The sequence below is a fragment of the Excalfactoria chinensis genome, chromosome 6 (assembly GCF_039878825.1).
Source record: "Excalfactoria chinensis isolate bCotChi1 chromosome 6, bCotChi1.hap2, whole genome shotgun sequence".
NCBI classification, from domain to species: domain Eukaryota; kingdom Metazoa; phylum Chordata; class Aves; order Galliformes; family Phasianidae; genus Excalfactoria; species Excalfactoria chinensis.
In genome coordinates, this window is record NC_092830.1 from 2,520,607 (window position 1) to 2,534,725 (window position 14,119).

Genomic DNA, 14,119 nt, shown 5'->3' on the forward strand with positions numbered 1-14,119 from the left:
AGTTAAGGAGCCCAAATCCTTCTCTGCTGTGTGTTTCCCACGGTCTGTCTGTGGTGTTGATGAAGTCCAGTGTTAGACTAGCGTTTGCAATGTTTGGCCGTGGCTTTTGTTGGCCTGCTGCTGGGCTGACACAGCAGTGTTTGGTGCTCACTTAAGGACAGTCTCAGCGAGGTTTGCCATTCTGGGAGTAATATGTTGGATGGGAGATTTTGGGGAACAGGTAAGTGGTAGCAAAGTGGTGATCTCTTGGCTTTGTCCTTGCAGATTTTAGTGTCTGAGGTACCACTGTCCAAATGCTGCTGGAAGATGGGGCTTTTTGACCCACGCACATCTTCTTAATGAGTGATCCACTCTAAGCAAGAAAATAAGTGAATTTTGAATCTGGATTTTCTTCCTCGAGGTTGTTTAGGTTGTGCCTGTTTGATTTTATTGATGGATTTTTTTCTACTTTTTTGGCTTTGTTACGTTTCTTTTTTTTTTTTTTTTTTCCCCAATGGTAGCTAGGCCTAACTAACTAGGCTTAAACTGGTGTTTCTGAGAGCAGTAGCTGACTGCAAATCTGGAATAGAGTCCATGAAAAAAGTGTTCATTTTTTTTTAACACTTGTGAGGGTGTCTTTGAAATGAGCTTATATCCAGTCCTCCTTTTTCCTAGCTTCACATTTAATGGATAATTAATGAGTAAAGACTGCTGCATGTGCAGTATAATGGCTTTACGTGGAGGCTGACACTGCAGAGGTGAAAGTTGACTATTTTATTGCTGTGCAGGCTTCTTGGGGATGCTCTTTTTACAGAGTTTTCATGAAATTGTTGGTTGTCATACTTTGAAAGCAACCTGCTTATTACTCATGTACCTAGGCAGCGGACTGGGCTGGAAATCAGCGTGGTATCAAAGAAAAAAACCTGAAACCTCAGTGAGGTATTGGGTAGGCATGTGGTGTGTGATAGGAGGACTGGGATCTCAAAGGCACTTCTCACCATGTGGCAGAGCTCGAAATGTTGAGGCTGAAACAAGCAACCACCTGTATTTGGCTGTGCTTCTCAGCCGTCCCACATTTGTAGGAGCATCCTGTGGCTAAGTCATCTTGGGGGAGCTGTTTCCCTCAGCCTAAAAGACTGAGAGCGGGTGCCTAGTCCTGTGATTTGGGCACTGAATGGGGTGGGAGGAAGTGGGATATGAACCCCTTCGACAAATGAGTGGTTCACTGGAAGTTCCAAAACATGCAATGGCGGGGCACTGCAGCATGTGCCAAGGGAGATGCATTGTGAAGTCCTCCAGCGATCCAACTGGAACATGGGCTGGAACCCAAGAGAGGTATCCAGTTAGTTGAATGTCTCTTTTTTCCTTTTCCTACCGTGTCTCAGCATCCCAGATGGACAAAGGCCTGCAGTCTTTATAGTCAGACACAGCTGATTCTCCAAGGAGCTGCAGGGAATACCCAAGTGCCAAAACAGGCTGATTTTTTTTGCTGGACTGTTAATGTACCTTTTGAGGAGTTGGGCTAGAACATCAGTGGTGTTTCTTCTTATGGGCTGTGTTACATCCCTGTGAAATGAACACATGCTCATCCATTGGACTTGGGACTTGTGGGTCCAGGCAGTTAAGTTAGGAGTTGTTCCTTTACTGGTAATACAGGATTTAAGGAAAGGGAAATGATAACTTCTCAAAATCAGTAACTTTGTTTATACTAGATGAAAATAGTCCTATATGTTGGTCATGAAACGTGTCTTTAAGAACACAGTGCCACAGCTTTTCATCTGATCAAACTTTCTTTTCCCTGAACAACTTAAGGCACTGTTTTTGAAAAAATGATTCTGAAATTGGGGGAGGAAATGGTTCTTTTTTGTGCTTCAGTTCTGATTTATTTGGGTTTGTACCCCATTTCTGTAATGCCAGATACCTTTTGTTGCAAATGAATGAGAAGGAAAGGTTGGATTAATAGCTTACTTCTAAGATAACTGTCTTTGCATCATAAAGAAATGCAGGTATGTTTTCTGAAGTACTATTATCTTTGGGATTTATGTAGTGATGCAGCTCAATTGTTGACCACTTTACAGTCAGGAACAGTGGAGAACATCTGCATGCATTGCAGTGCTTGCATTTATCTTAGGCATGTGTAACTGAGTTTGACAGGAGGCTTAACTACATGAGATCCAAGTGAAAAATCAGCTACTTGTGCCCATTGCGGAATCAGGTGAACTTCCTTCAGATTTGGAAGCCTTCCACTGTGCATGAGCATGGCAGTCTGGGCTTAGCATAGAACGGTGCTTAACTGTTGCGTGTGCATTTCATGACCTACATAGCTGTATAAACTGCAGTAATATTCAGTAAAGATTGGATGTTGGATGCTGTTAATTTCCAAGTATTGCATGTGTTTGTCTAACATGATGGAAGGCAGAGAATGTTGAGCGTGGAAGCAGCTTTATGCTATCTGCAGTCCCAAGGGCTTTTTGTGTTTTTAATGAAGTTTTGAATTATGTGACTTGAGTCAAAATGGTTCAACCTTCAGGAAAAGAAGTGAGTTGGTGGCATGAGGTGCATGCTGAGTTTAAAAATAGAACTGCAGTTGGAAACGCTGCTCCTTAAAATATTTGCTTTCCTTTTAAAACTGAAGTTGGTTGGATGCTTTGTAACAAGTTGTTCTCTGGTAAGGTTTGGTGAGGGTTTGGAGGAAACCCAGTGGCAAAGCTTTTACTGGTGGAGAAGTGTTTCTTTGTTCAGGAGTGAACTGTGTTACTTAGTAGTGTTAAGAGCTTTACAGACTCATTTTGCTTGTGGAGCCTGGATAGGTTTAGGTTTTAAAAAAGGAGATTAGTGTCAGTTTTGCTTCAAATTCATCTAAAAAGTCTGCCTGAGCTGAGAGTAGTAAAATGGGACTAGCTGCAGTCTTCTCAGAGCTTGATTCAGTTATTAGCTGCTTGAGGGAAGGGTGTATTTGATAGCGGGAGAATCAGTCTTTCTGTGCTGACAGAAGATTTTTGAGTTGTCCAAACTGAGGAAGCAAGTTATCAGTAGGTACAAGTGCTTCTATCCATTTTCTATTCTGAGGTTAGTTTTGCTGCTCGGGTGATCCCTTAGTTTTCCCTTCAACCTAAGAAAAAACCTGTGACAGCTTGTTCTAGCATGTGCATCTCTGTTGATAGCGTTTGACAGCTGAAGCCTATGCACACAAAACCCCATTGCAGCAAGTGCTGGGTTGTGCATCCCTCACCGCATCACTGATGGGCAGCCCCTGCTCCTCTCTGCCCAGCTTTTCTGCTGTGATTGCTTAGGACAGGAATTTAAGGTACTTGGCAAATTTAAAGGTCATCTCACTTCTTAAACATTGTGCAGTGCTTCCCATTGTGCTTCCCAATACACTACTTGGTCTTGCATCATCACAAAATTTAATCATTGTGCAGCATTGCTGGAGACTGTTTGCACAAGCTAAATATGAAGTTAAAAAATAACTGCTTGTGGACATTTTAAAATCAACTAGAGCTGCAAACTGATTCTCTGCTTCATGTAGCTCTGCTGTTGAAGTGATGACTAAATGTGCTTTTCAAGTTGGGGGGAGAAATAGGTGTGGATAACGAGAATGCATTAAGGGTCACTAAGAAAATTTGATACAGGAAAGGAAAAAACAAACAAACCGTACCACTGAAATCTGTTTGCAAGCTTAGTGAAATGTGTCTAATTTTCAGAACAACCAAAGCTTTCCTTTAAAACCTTGTTTGGGTCATGCTGAATGAGGCTCAGGCTTTACTGAAAGTGGATCTGGTTCAAGTGTGATTTTTTTTTAATTATTTTTTTTATAAGAATTAGTCTAGGTGGATTTTTGGCATCTGCCACCCACTGATGAGGTGCTGTCACATGGGGCCCTGGAGACAGAGTAATGTTAGTGCTCAGAGGTTTCAGCAAGGATGGGTTGGTTCGCTTTGCGCTTCTGAAGATCCCCTGTTCGGCTCTTTGGGTAATTGGTTGGACCCCATCAGCACTGGATTGAACTTTGCTTTGTCAAGAAGTTTGCTGAATTCTGAAGATGACTCTTTGGAGAACTTGTGCAAGCCAGAAAGACCCTTATGTCCTCAAGGTATTACAGGGACTTCCATGGACTTCATGAGGTAGTTACTGTATATTTAGGGAAAGGATACAGTCCCCAGAGTGGTGCCTGTGCAGAACTGTGATTGCCACAGTCTGATACATGTGGAAGAATTAAGTCTTGGTGACTGCTAGACGGACAGTGAGTGTGTTTCTTTGGGACAAAGAAGAGTTTTTCCTGTGCTGTGCAGTGCTGCGCTTATTATATCTTTTTTTTTTTATTTTTTTTAGCTACCAAAAGGCTGTGAAGTACAGTGAGTGCTGCACAGAAATCCGCTGTGTACTAAATGTTGCATTAAAGCACTGTGAAAAGGAGTATAGGATTTCCTATAATTTTCTTACAAAAGAGTAGTGATTGTATTTTCTGTTTAACTCTTTGCAGGATTACGTGGATGCTTAAATCCTCTTGTAGGAGTAGGAGCAGTTGGTTTAACTTGAGCTGTAATAATCTTACTGAAATTATGTTTATTAACAGATTATGTGAAAAACGCCATGCTAAAAAAAAAAAAACAAACAAACATGGCCACGCAGAAGCTTGACTAAAGAATTTAGCAACTGTGAAATTGAGATTTTATATTTAAAGTTTCTGTGTACGGAGTTGCTTCTGCCAGTTGTGGATTTGAGTAGTTTCTTATAGCTTTTTAAAAGGGAAAAAATATCTTTAGTGGATTTGTTATTGCCATATGAATGCTGCATACGTTGGCAAATTATATCTATGATAGCTTGGCCTAGAATGCTCTTTTAAAATGTATTTAACCAAGAAAATGATTTTTGGGACAGCGGTTGTGTTCAAAACCCAAATAAAAGGATGGGAATAGACAGTTGAGTCTTCAGGCCCCCTGAACTTGCTGTTGTTAGTCATAAGTAACATCATTTTAAAGCCCATCTCCTTTCTTGTTTGAGCACACAGCTAGCAATGTGGATCTCAGCTATACGTGATTTGTGTCTGCCTGATGTGGGTGTTGGGTTTTATTTGACATTGGGTGTCTTTTTCAAGGGAGTAAATGGGATGTAGGATGGAGCTATGGGTGCCTGATGCCGTGTTGTAAGTACTAGGAGGGTTCCTGTGATTTGGCACTTCTGACATGATTTGGGGCCTTAGCTGTGCAAGTTCAGTGCATTCCTGTGAACTGCTGGGATGATGCCTTCTAGGCTGTAAGAAGGAAATTTAGCTTAAAATTTGGGAAGGTGCATACGTGGCCTAGTAGAGCATGTTCTTTTCTGAAATGTGAATGCTTTCTGGATGGTTACCTCTGCTTTGGGTACAGTTTGCTTTTGGTTTTTGAATAGGTCCAGCTATACACAAAGCCTTGTTTCAGTTCCCATTTTAGTCTAGCATCCTCCTTTCTCCTGTAGTCTTCTGCCTTGTTGTCTCACCTGTGAAGCCATGAAAAAGGAGTTTTGTAGAGTGTAAGTATAATAATCGTGCAATTAGGCCCTGCATCGTACTGCATAAATCCGAGTTATCTTAATAATGGTTTTTCAGCACTGTAGCTGAAGTAGTGTGCTCTGTGATTTCAGGTGGTAATCGATTGTGCAGCTAAAAAATGAAACGTGACTGCTCTGTGTTTGGGATGATGACTGCAGCAAATTTTGGCATTGTTCTCTGCCATATGAAGCCCCAGCTCTGCGGCCCCAACATGAAGCAGTGCATAAAAACTGCTTCATATCCAATTCTTTGCAGAGAAGTGCATAAGAGATGTCTTCATAAACCTAATTCTGCTTTTGTGGGTACGTGGTATAATAGCTTTTAATCACATGGTTAATTTTTTTTCTTAGAGGCCTGTGCTTAATTCCTTGCTTAGGCTGGGTACGTGTTGGGCTAGAATTAAACTGGTTGTCTATTTTCTATTCTGTGTATTTTTTATTTTATTTTTCATTTTATTTATTCATTTATTTATTTTGTGAGAGAAGTAACACCCATTTTTGTACTAACACAAGGAGGAGGCAAACTCTGCATCCCGTTAGAATTCAGTAGTATCTACTTGGAGCTGAATGACTAAGAAACGGTTTATTAGGCTGGCCCGAAGCCTTGTTTTGCTGCTTGTCTTTATATTCTCTTGTAGCTACCCCCTGAAGTTAGGCTAAATCCTAATTTTTGTAGCTTAGGTTTTGTAAAGCATTTTAGTACGACGTATTTGTCCTCCAGCTCGAATTCTAATTTGAATTCCCTTGTCTCTGAAAGTTTTGGATGTCTTTTCAGCCTTGCAAAAAGTTGAGTCTGAGCCATTTTTCACTTCCTGTCAGTAAATATCGAAGTAGTGACTCTCTGTGCTGCATTCTGCTGAATAAAATTCTTGTATTTTTCTGTGGGTGTTTGAGGCTAGGATATGCTTAAGCATGCAGTGGTGCTTCTCCAGAGGAGATTGTGCAAAGCATGGCCGTGTTCTGAGAACATTGCTGGGGTCATAACCATGTTCCGCCCTGATGGAGTTCATGCTGAATTTGATACGTAGGTAAAACCGGGTACATTTTAAAGTACAGTGTGAAAGCCAAGCTTCTTTATAGGTTTCCTGTGCTGAAAAAAGTCATACAGCAGGCGTTGTCCTCTGCCACCATCTGCATGGCTTACTTGGTCTGCAATCCCAGGCCGTGTTGAAATGGGAGTTGAGCAGGAATTCTTCTTGGTTCTTGTCAGGACAAGTTCTGCAGAGTAAACATCCTTTTTCATGCTTCTCTTAGTGTTTTGTTTTTGTTTATTTATTTATTTATTTATTTTTATTTGTGTTGTGAGGTTTATGAGGTTGAGACTGTTTTAGGGGGAAAAAAAAAGTGCCTGGTTATTCTGTAGATTCAGTGTTTTTTCAGTCTTCTTGTTCCTCTTAGCTGTTCAGCAAAGCCCCGCTGGGGTTGAGAGCTCCAGTGTGTATTTCATACAACTCACGAAGCTGTGAGAAGGTTCTTGCTGTGAGAACGGGTCTGTAAATGCAGCATCGTGAGCATGTGTGGGTCCAGAAAGCCACACAATGGGGTGGAGGTGACGATGCAGCTGGTGGTAGCTTCTTCTGATTTGCTCCTTCCTACTGCTGGAATCTGGGAATAAAGGGGCCACAGTTCTGTTATTCCTTGTATGGGTTGCTACATTTAAATCACAAGCTTGAGGTTTAGAGAGAAGAACAAAGAGTTGTCATTGAAATGTTGAGTGTTAATGGGTTAATGCCTTTCTCCGAAATCATAAAACATTTCTCTCAGCAACATCTGAGTTGGTCTCTTCTCTTGTTCTTGAAGGCACAGATGGTAGCGTTGGCAAGTGCAGCTGGCTGGCTACAAGGAATCCTCCTTTGCTCCCAAGAACATTCTTCCTGTTCATTTCCTCTCTACTTCCTGATTACCCAGCCTTGGAGAAAAACAGTAAACTTATTTTGTATTTTGGGCTGGCAGCCTGTTTGCAATGAGAGTATGCGTGTGTACAGGCTAAACAGTATATATGATGGGAAACTCTTCTTGATTTGGCTGGGCATATTTTCCTGTCTTTTTTTTTTTTTTTTAATGGATGCTGTCAAGCAACTCGTGCTAATAAAGAGTTTGGCCATTTGTCAGGACACTTAAATCTGTTTGAGGATGGAGCGTGGACACTTCTTGTAACACTCCCTCTGTAGCTTCGGGCTGTCAAGCTGTTGAAAACAGCTACAGAGCAGTTCTTTTAATTTAATTCCTCCGTTGCTATATGGATGGGTTTAAGTTGGAGTTAAAAGAGTTGAGGTTAGTACGCTAATGTTGCAAAGCTGGTAAGGACAGGTGTGCTGCTAGACTACATTGTGTGGCTGCTGAAGGCTGAGGTCCTGAAAATTGAAGAAAAATTGACACAACAAAGCAGTTTTGGGAGACTTGAAAGTAATGTTGTTCCCCTGCTCTTCAGAGTGTTATCAAATGGAACTTCACAGTTTTTCGCTCCAAAGCTTGGTTTGAACACTACGCATTATTCCCAGCGCTGGGAATCTTCAGCTTGCTTTAAATTTCTTTTTTAAAGAACAATGATTAGTAGATCCTCCTGCAACCTTTGGTTGCACAGGTCTAATAGTTTTAAAGTTGTCTTTTATTTGAGCTTTTGATTTAAAGCCTGTCAGTGTTGGTTTAGAAAGTAAAGCCGTATGTAAATTCTGCGCTGCATGCTGGAGCATGCTTACAAAATAGGAAGGCTAGGTCATTAGCTTTCTGGTTTTCTCTGAGAGTAGAGCAAGGACAAGAGATTAAATGCTTACTTTGTTTGAAATAGCACTTCATACATTGCTTAGAAATGCTAATGGGTAAAGGTCTGGATATTAATGGAGAAGACTGGTTGTTGCATGAGGGGCCACGGCTGTATATTTTTGCTACTTTTTGTGTCTGCTTAATAACTGGGAAATATTTCAGTGTGCTTTTGGTTGTTTTGTTGTTTGTTTTTTTTTTTTTGTGTGTGTGTGTGTTTTTCTTTTTTTGTTTGTGTGTTTTTAACTGTGAAATCTCAACTTACATAATTCCCAAGTTGAGAAAGAAAGTTCTTTAAAAGGTATTAAAACCATTTTTGGAAATTAGTTTCATAGGAAAGCATTGCTGTGGCAAAGCACAGCAGGTTTTATTTCTTTTTTTTTCAGTAAGCCTGCTTCAGTTCTGTTGTAGTTTATGTTGTTGGGTTTACTGTGCGTCTGCATATGAGCTGGAAGCGCTGTAGAACTATCTTGGTAACTGACTGAGGTTTTAACCATTTCCATTTGTCTCTTTATTTAAAGTGAGGCTGGAATTGATGATGAACATCTCGTACACACTAGGTCATGGAGCTTTCTAAAATGATCAGTATCGTTATTAATTTCATGATGGCTTGGAATTCTTGCCTTGAATGGAAGCCCAGCTTCCATACACCCATGAGAAACGTCATCTTACTAGTGACTCATTTAATTTGATCTTTGGAAATCCCTATTAGTTTACTCACTTATGAAAAGCAGTGTCCCCGTGCCTTGCAGCGTGGTGATGATGGAAGCAGTTCCTTGCAGGTGATGCTCTGTGGTGTTACCGTAACAATTTCAGCTCTGCACACTTCGGGATGGTAAATCGTAGCTGTGTCTGGGGAGGAGCCCAGCATCAGGAAAAGAGCATGCTGGTACTGGTGCAGTAGAGATAATTGCCTTCTCAGTGCAGATTTATCAGGAAAGGGTGGAACAACTTGGTTTTAGGGCTTGGATTGTCAGCACAGGCAGTAAAAGCACTTCAGCTCCTTCTTACGTCTTACTTTTTGCAAAGCAAAGGAAGTTTTTTTGGCTGTTGGAACCAACAGGAGGTTTTCAGAGCAATGCTCTACTTCAGCATGCTTGTCAGAAGCTTGTGTAGACTCCGTCAAATGCTCTTCCCCAGCAATATGAGTATTCTTGTTAGTGTTGTCACTTCCTTTTGTTTGGTGCAGGGAAAATCCTGTGGCTCAATGAGTGCTGTGGAAGCGTGATGCTGGTTTGCTGCACCCACTGTTCCACACAGCCTGATCCCTCACAGACAGCAGTGAGTCAGCAGTGGTGTGCGAATTGCATTCCAGCCTAGTGTGTGGAGATAAGGAAGGTACTTCAGGACACGTATATTTAGGTGGAAGAGAGACTGGCGTGCCTGTTAAAAGACAATCATGCTTGCCTAAAATCAGAACCCCTGCTGAGCTCGCTGTTGGATATTTGTTTTTCACTAGTGCTTTAGTGTTTGTCTTGTCCTGTTCCAAAACCTTGAAGCACACGACACTTCTATTGAATCAGCATCAGTAAACAGTTTGGCACATTTTTCCCCTTTCCTCCCTGTTTGAAGTCTTTTTCTGTTTGCTGGCATTTTCTGGAACATTTTTTTACCATACAATCTCTGGGAATAAATTTTCACCTGTAGTTCTGTTACATGATTAAGCTTCAGTGTCCTCAGTTCTTGTTGGTTTTCCATGATTTAGAAAGAGGAAGTGCAAATGAGCTGTGTGCATGCTGCATGTGTAGCACCCTTGAGGAGCCATCTGAGAGTCCAGGGCCAAGAGGGATTGCACCATCCAGAAGTGTGAGACTGCCCGGTTAATTTAAAACCTTTTATCTCCTTCTGCTTGTATGTTCAAGGCTTTTGGTGTTTGGACACCTGTGAGCCTGTGAAGTGGAAATGCTGCTAAGATGTTCTGTTCTCTGCCTCCTTTCCATCTTGTACCATCTGGGAATGCTGGAATGTATCTCCTTCTTTAGCGTCTCAGAGACAGCAAGAAGAAAAGCTACTGAACTGAATACATGAAGAAGGCGCTTAGTAAGTTGTGTGGTTGTAAATAGAGATTTGAGCAAGTTGCCCAGTAATTCTGGGAAGCCGTAATGTCTGTGTCATGGGTGATATTGTAATTGAAACAGGTTTCTTTTTGATACAGAGCTTCAAACGGTTTTCATGTAGTGTGTCAAAATGAATTGATTTTTAACCCCATTGCATGTGTGAGTGCTTGTCTTCCATGCAGAAGTGCTGCGAAAACCAGACTAATGTACTGGATTATTTTGTTACAGTAATCTATAGTGCCCTCCTGCTCAGAGCAGTGTATGGATGGAGGTGCTTTGAGCAAAAATAGAGCTGCAGTGGATAGATATGTGCTCTGTGTTCTGCAAACTGGGAGCAAGGAGGGAGCAGTGGGATCTGATAGCTAGATGTCAGGTAGTTCACTGGTGTGTGATAGGTGTGGAGCAAGTGCACATGGCTTACAGCTGCTTTCTTAGGCTTACAGCAAGTAATAACTGATAAAATAGTAAATGCATTGCAAATTGTATCACACTTTTGCTACTTGAGCTAAGAGGTGTGGTCTGCTATGGAGTAAAATCCATTCAGAGCAAAGTTCAAAGTTGAAGATTGATGCGATATGGTAGTATCAGAAATTATCATGGGATCTGAATGCTGAGTGATTTAGTTTCACCAAGATAAGCTTTTTGTTGAGGTTTAGGGAAGTGCAGAGTGAATTGGAAACCAGGCATAAATGCCTTTTGTGTGCCAGTGTTTGAGGAGGTGGCTACAGATACTTGTTTGGATCTCTCAGAAGCTTTCTTTTTTTTCCTTTATTGTTGTCTGCATAACTCATCTAGAGCAGTCTAGGCAGACCAATGCTTATTTATACTTGGATACCGCTCAGTAAATGCTAGATTCTTTTATTTTCTTTTTCAGAGAAGACATAATTTCTGTGTACTGTTAGAAAAATTTGCTCTCCAGCTGGCCGGCCAACTGCAGAACTCGGTCCGTGCTGCTTTATGCAACTACTCGGGCTTGTGGGATCTGTCAGGGCAGGGTTAGGTGACTTGCAGCATATTTCAGGCTTTTTGTTGTGTGCAGGTAACTGGAATATGAATACCTTGGAAGTGGCTGCAGTGCCTTCATCCTGCTGCCTGCTCTTGGCAGTTTTGTTGTACTGTTGGTGTTTTAACGAGGACGGTCATTCGTGTAGTTTTAGAATAATTTAAGTTGAAGGGCACCTCTGGAAATCACCTGCTCCGGCTCCCTTGTTTAAAGTGGGGCCAACTGCAAACATATTGTTCTTATTCCTTCTAAAATTAGTCTGAGGAGGAGTATGTTAATGTGGTGGGGTACGGGCTGCTTTTGAGCTGCTGGTTTCATTTCTGTTTTGCTTTTCAGTGAAACTTCTTCACTGCATTAACTTTTCTGATGTTTAAAACTAAGGAGTGTTCTCTTGTTTTGTGTTTAAAAAACAACGACAACATATATCATTACACCACCAGGATACTAAATCCTGATCATTTTCTGGCAAACTATTGTGAATTCTTCACACATCTGCTCTGGATGTAAGCTTATTTTTTTTTTAACTTTTATTTTCTTAGCAGTGTTGTGTTCTTCTTTTCTGGAGTTCATTATCTCAGGTTGTATTGCTTTATTGCTTTTGGTAAGTGAATTGCAGGTAGTTCAGAATAAGACATTAGATATTTTTTTTACCAGAAATGAAGATTGTTATTATTAGTGTGAGTTTTTTTAATTAAACAAGCTCTATAATTTATCTTCCCTTCTCTATGTTCCCATCTTTTGCATTATCTCACCTTCAGTGGCTGTTCTGTTGGTCTGTTCTATGGAAATCATGGAAAGGGATGAATTGCAAGGATTGCATGTCTGCAGTGTGCTTTTTTGTGTTTGTGTTGCGTGATAACTGGATTTGGAGATTGCTGGGGACTTTACCATGGCACTGACTTGGAGCATCTTACGATTTAGTCACCCAGGACTGTAAAATAATTTCCCACTGGATTTAACACACCATTCAAACTCTAGAGAGAGGGCAGCATGTAGCGTACATACAGATCTAGTGAAATGAGGCATGGTGGGCATGGGTAACACAGTTTGGCTTTTCTAGCGCCTTGCTTTTCTACTTTATGTTAACATCAGCTATTCGGTAGTACAAATCTCTATTAAGTTATCTGTGAATTATAAGCAGGATTTTGTTATGTTGGATGTAGTACGGTACTGTTTATTGGAAAAAATTCTCTACTGATTCTCCTTCCTCTGATCTTCTTTTTTTTTTTCCCCCCCCCTTTAATAAGCCCCCTATTGCTGCATAAACAGTGTTGAATTGTTTCAATATGGAAGTTGCTCCAGGCTGTTTCTTCGACTGGTACAGGAGCAAAGAAATATTTTGCAATGTCCATTTAATGTTATTGTACATGTCTTACATATTTTAGAAGAACTTCCATAACTCACATATTCAGATATTTATCCAAACATAATTGCTATGGGTTTTCCTGCGGAGAGACTTGAAGGAGTATACCGGAACAATATTGATGATGTAGTAAGGTAAGACTTTATTTTTCTTCTTTAAGTTATTCTTGACTGAAGTGTCCTTTTCTACACTCATTTATGTCTAGCTTAGGAAAGGATGTGCGGCCTGACTTGCAGAAATGGTGTTTTTTTCATCTCATAGATATTGCTTTTATTGGTGTTTCTGAAAAAATGTTGGAAACACTGAGAATAGTGTTCTCCAGGCTGCTGTTTTGGGCTGAGCCCAGATCTGCTTTTTCATGTAAAAAAATGAACTTAGCAAATTGTGTTGCAGTAAAATGAGATTCTTTGCTTTTAGAAAGATTTGCATCCATGTGGTATCGAGAGTTTCCTCAGCTGATGGCATTTCAGGGTGTTTTCACATAGTCTTTCTTCACTTGATAAATGAAGTGCTTGATAAGTTAATTTTGTTTGATAGCAGTAAGTAACAGATGGCTCTAGGTAAAGGCTGTGTTTTAACTTCTGAAGAAGAAGAAACAGGCAAAATTCATTACTGCTGATGGTATGTTTTGTGAAAGCTTTGTCTCTAGCATGAAAGTTATGCATTCTGAGCTGCTGGATGCAACTGTAAGAGATAGTCTTAGCAATTTAGGTGCATCACTGTAATTTATTACCTTAAATTCCTGTATGTCTGCTCAAATTGTTGAGATGCATGAAGTCAGCATTTCCTAATCGCGAGGTTTCTATTAATCACAGAATAACTAAGGGATTTACCAACATTTGTTAAGTCTTCCATAAACGCTATTGGTCAGAAGGACCAATAATAACCTCCAGGTGTGACAAGCCACACTGAGACATGGAGAGATGCAAATGAAATATCTGTAGGGAAATGGATGCTAAAATAGCATTATATTTGGAATATTTTTTTATCCAAGAGCTTTGTATATCAAAATTCACTGTTTGAGCTCTGTAGAAATGGGCTTTGAGACACGAGGGATATGCCAATGGGCTTTTTCTGAATAGCTACTATCCTGACCAGTTTAACTGTGTTACTGTATGAGGAGCACGACTGGGTTGCTGGCTGTCTTCTGAGGCTTCCACGTTGGATGGAATTTTGTCCTTAGAAAAACACTTGTGTGGAAGCTTTCCCTTAGTCCTGCAGATGTTATTGGCAGAAGTGGAGCCAGCTCTCCTCTCCCTCCAGCTGTTTGAGACCTGCAGGAACATCTCCTGGAATTAATTGCTGTTTGCAGCATCTTCCTTAATCTCCCAAAGTCTGCCAGCATGGGCACTGTGAAGGATTTCTGCCAATGAAACTGGAGTCCCGTATTCAGTGCTGCCCAAGGAGCACTCACACATTTGTTCTTAC

The 14,119-nt window shown here is 40.8% G+C and overlaps 1 protein-coding gene across 1 annotated transcript in view; it reads left to right on the top strand.

The window, feature by feature from the left end:
- Positions 1–14,119, top strand: part of PTEN (phosphatase and tensin homolog) — a 43,202-nt gene that overhangs the window by 1,019 nt on the left and 28,064 nt on the right. The window contains exon 2 of the mRNA XM_072339461.1: positions 12,741–12,825. Coding sequence (XP_072195562.1) covers positions 12,741–12,825 — 85 coding nt within the window. The remainder of the gene's footprint in view (positions 1–12,740; positions 12,826–14,119) is intronic.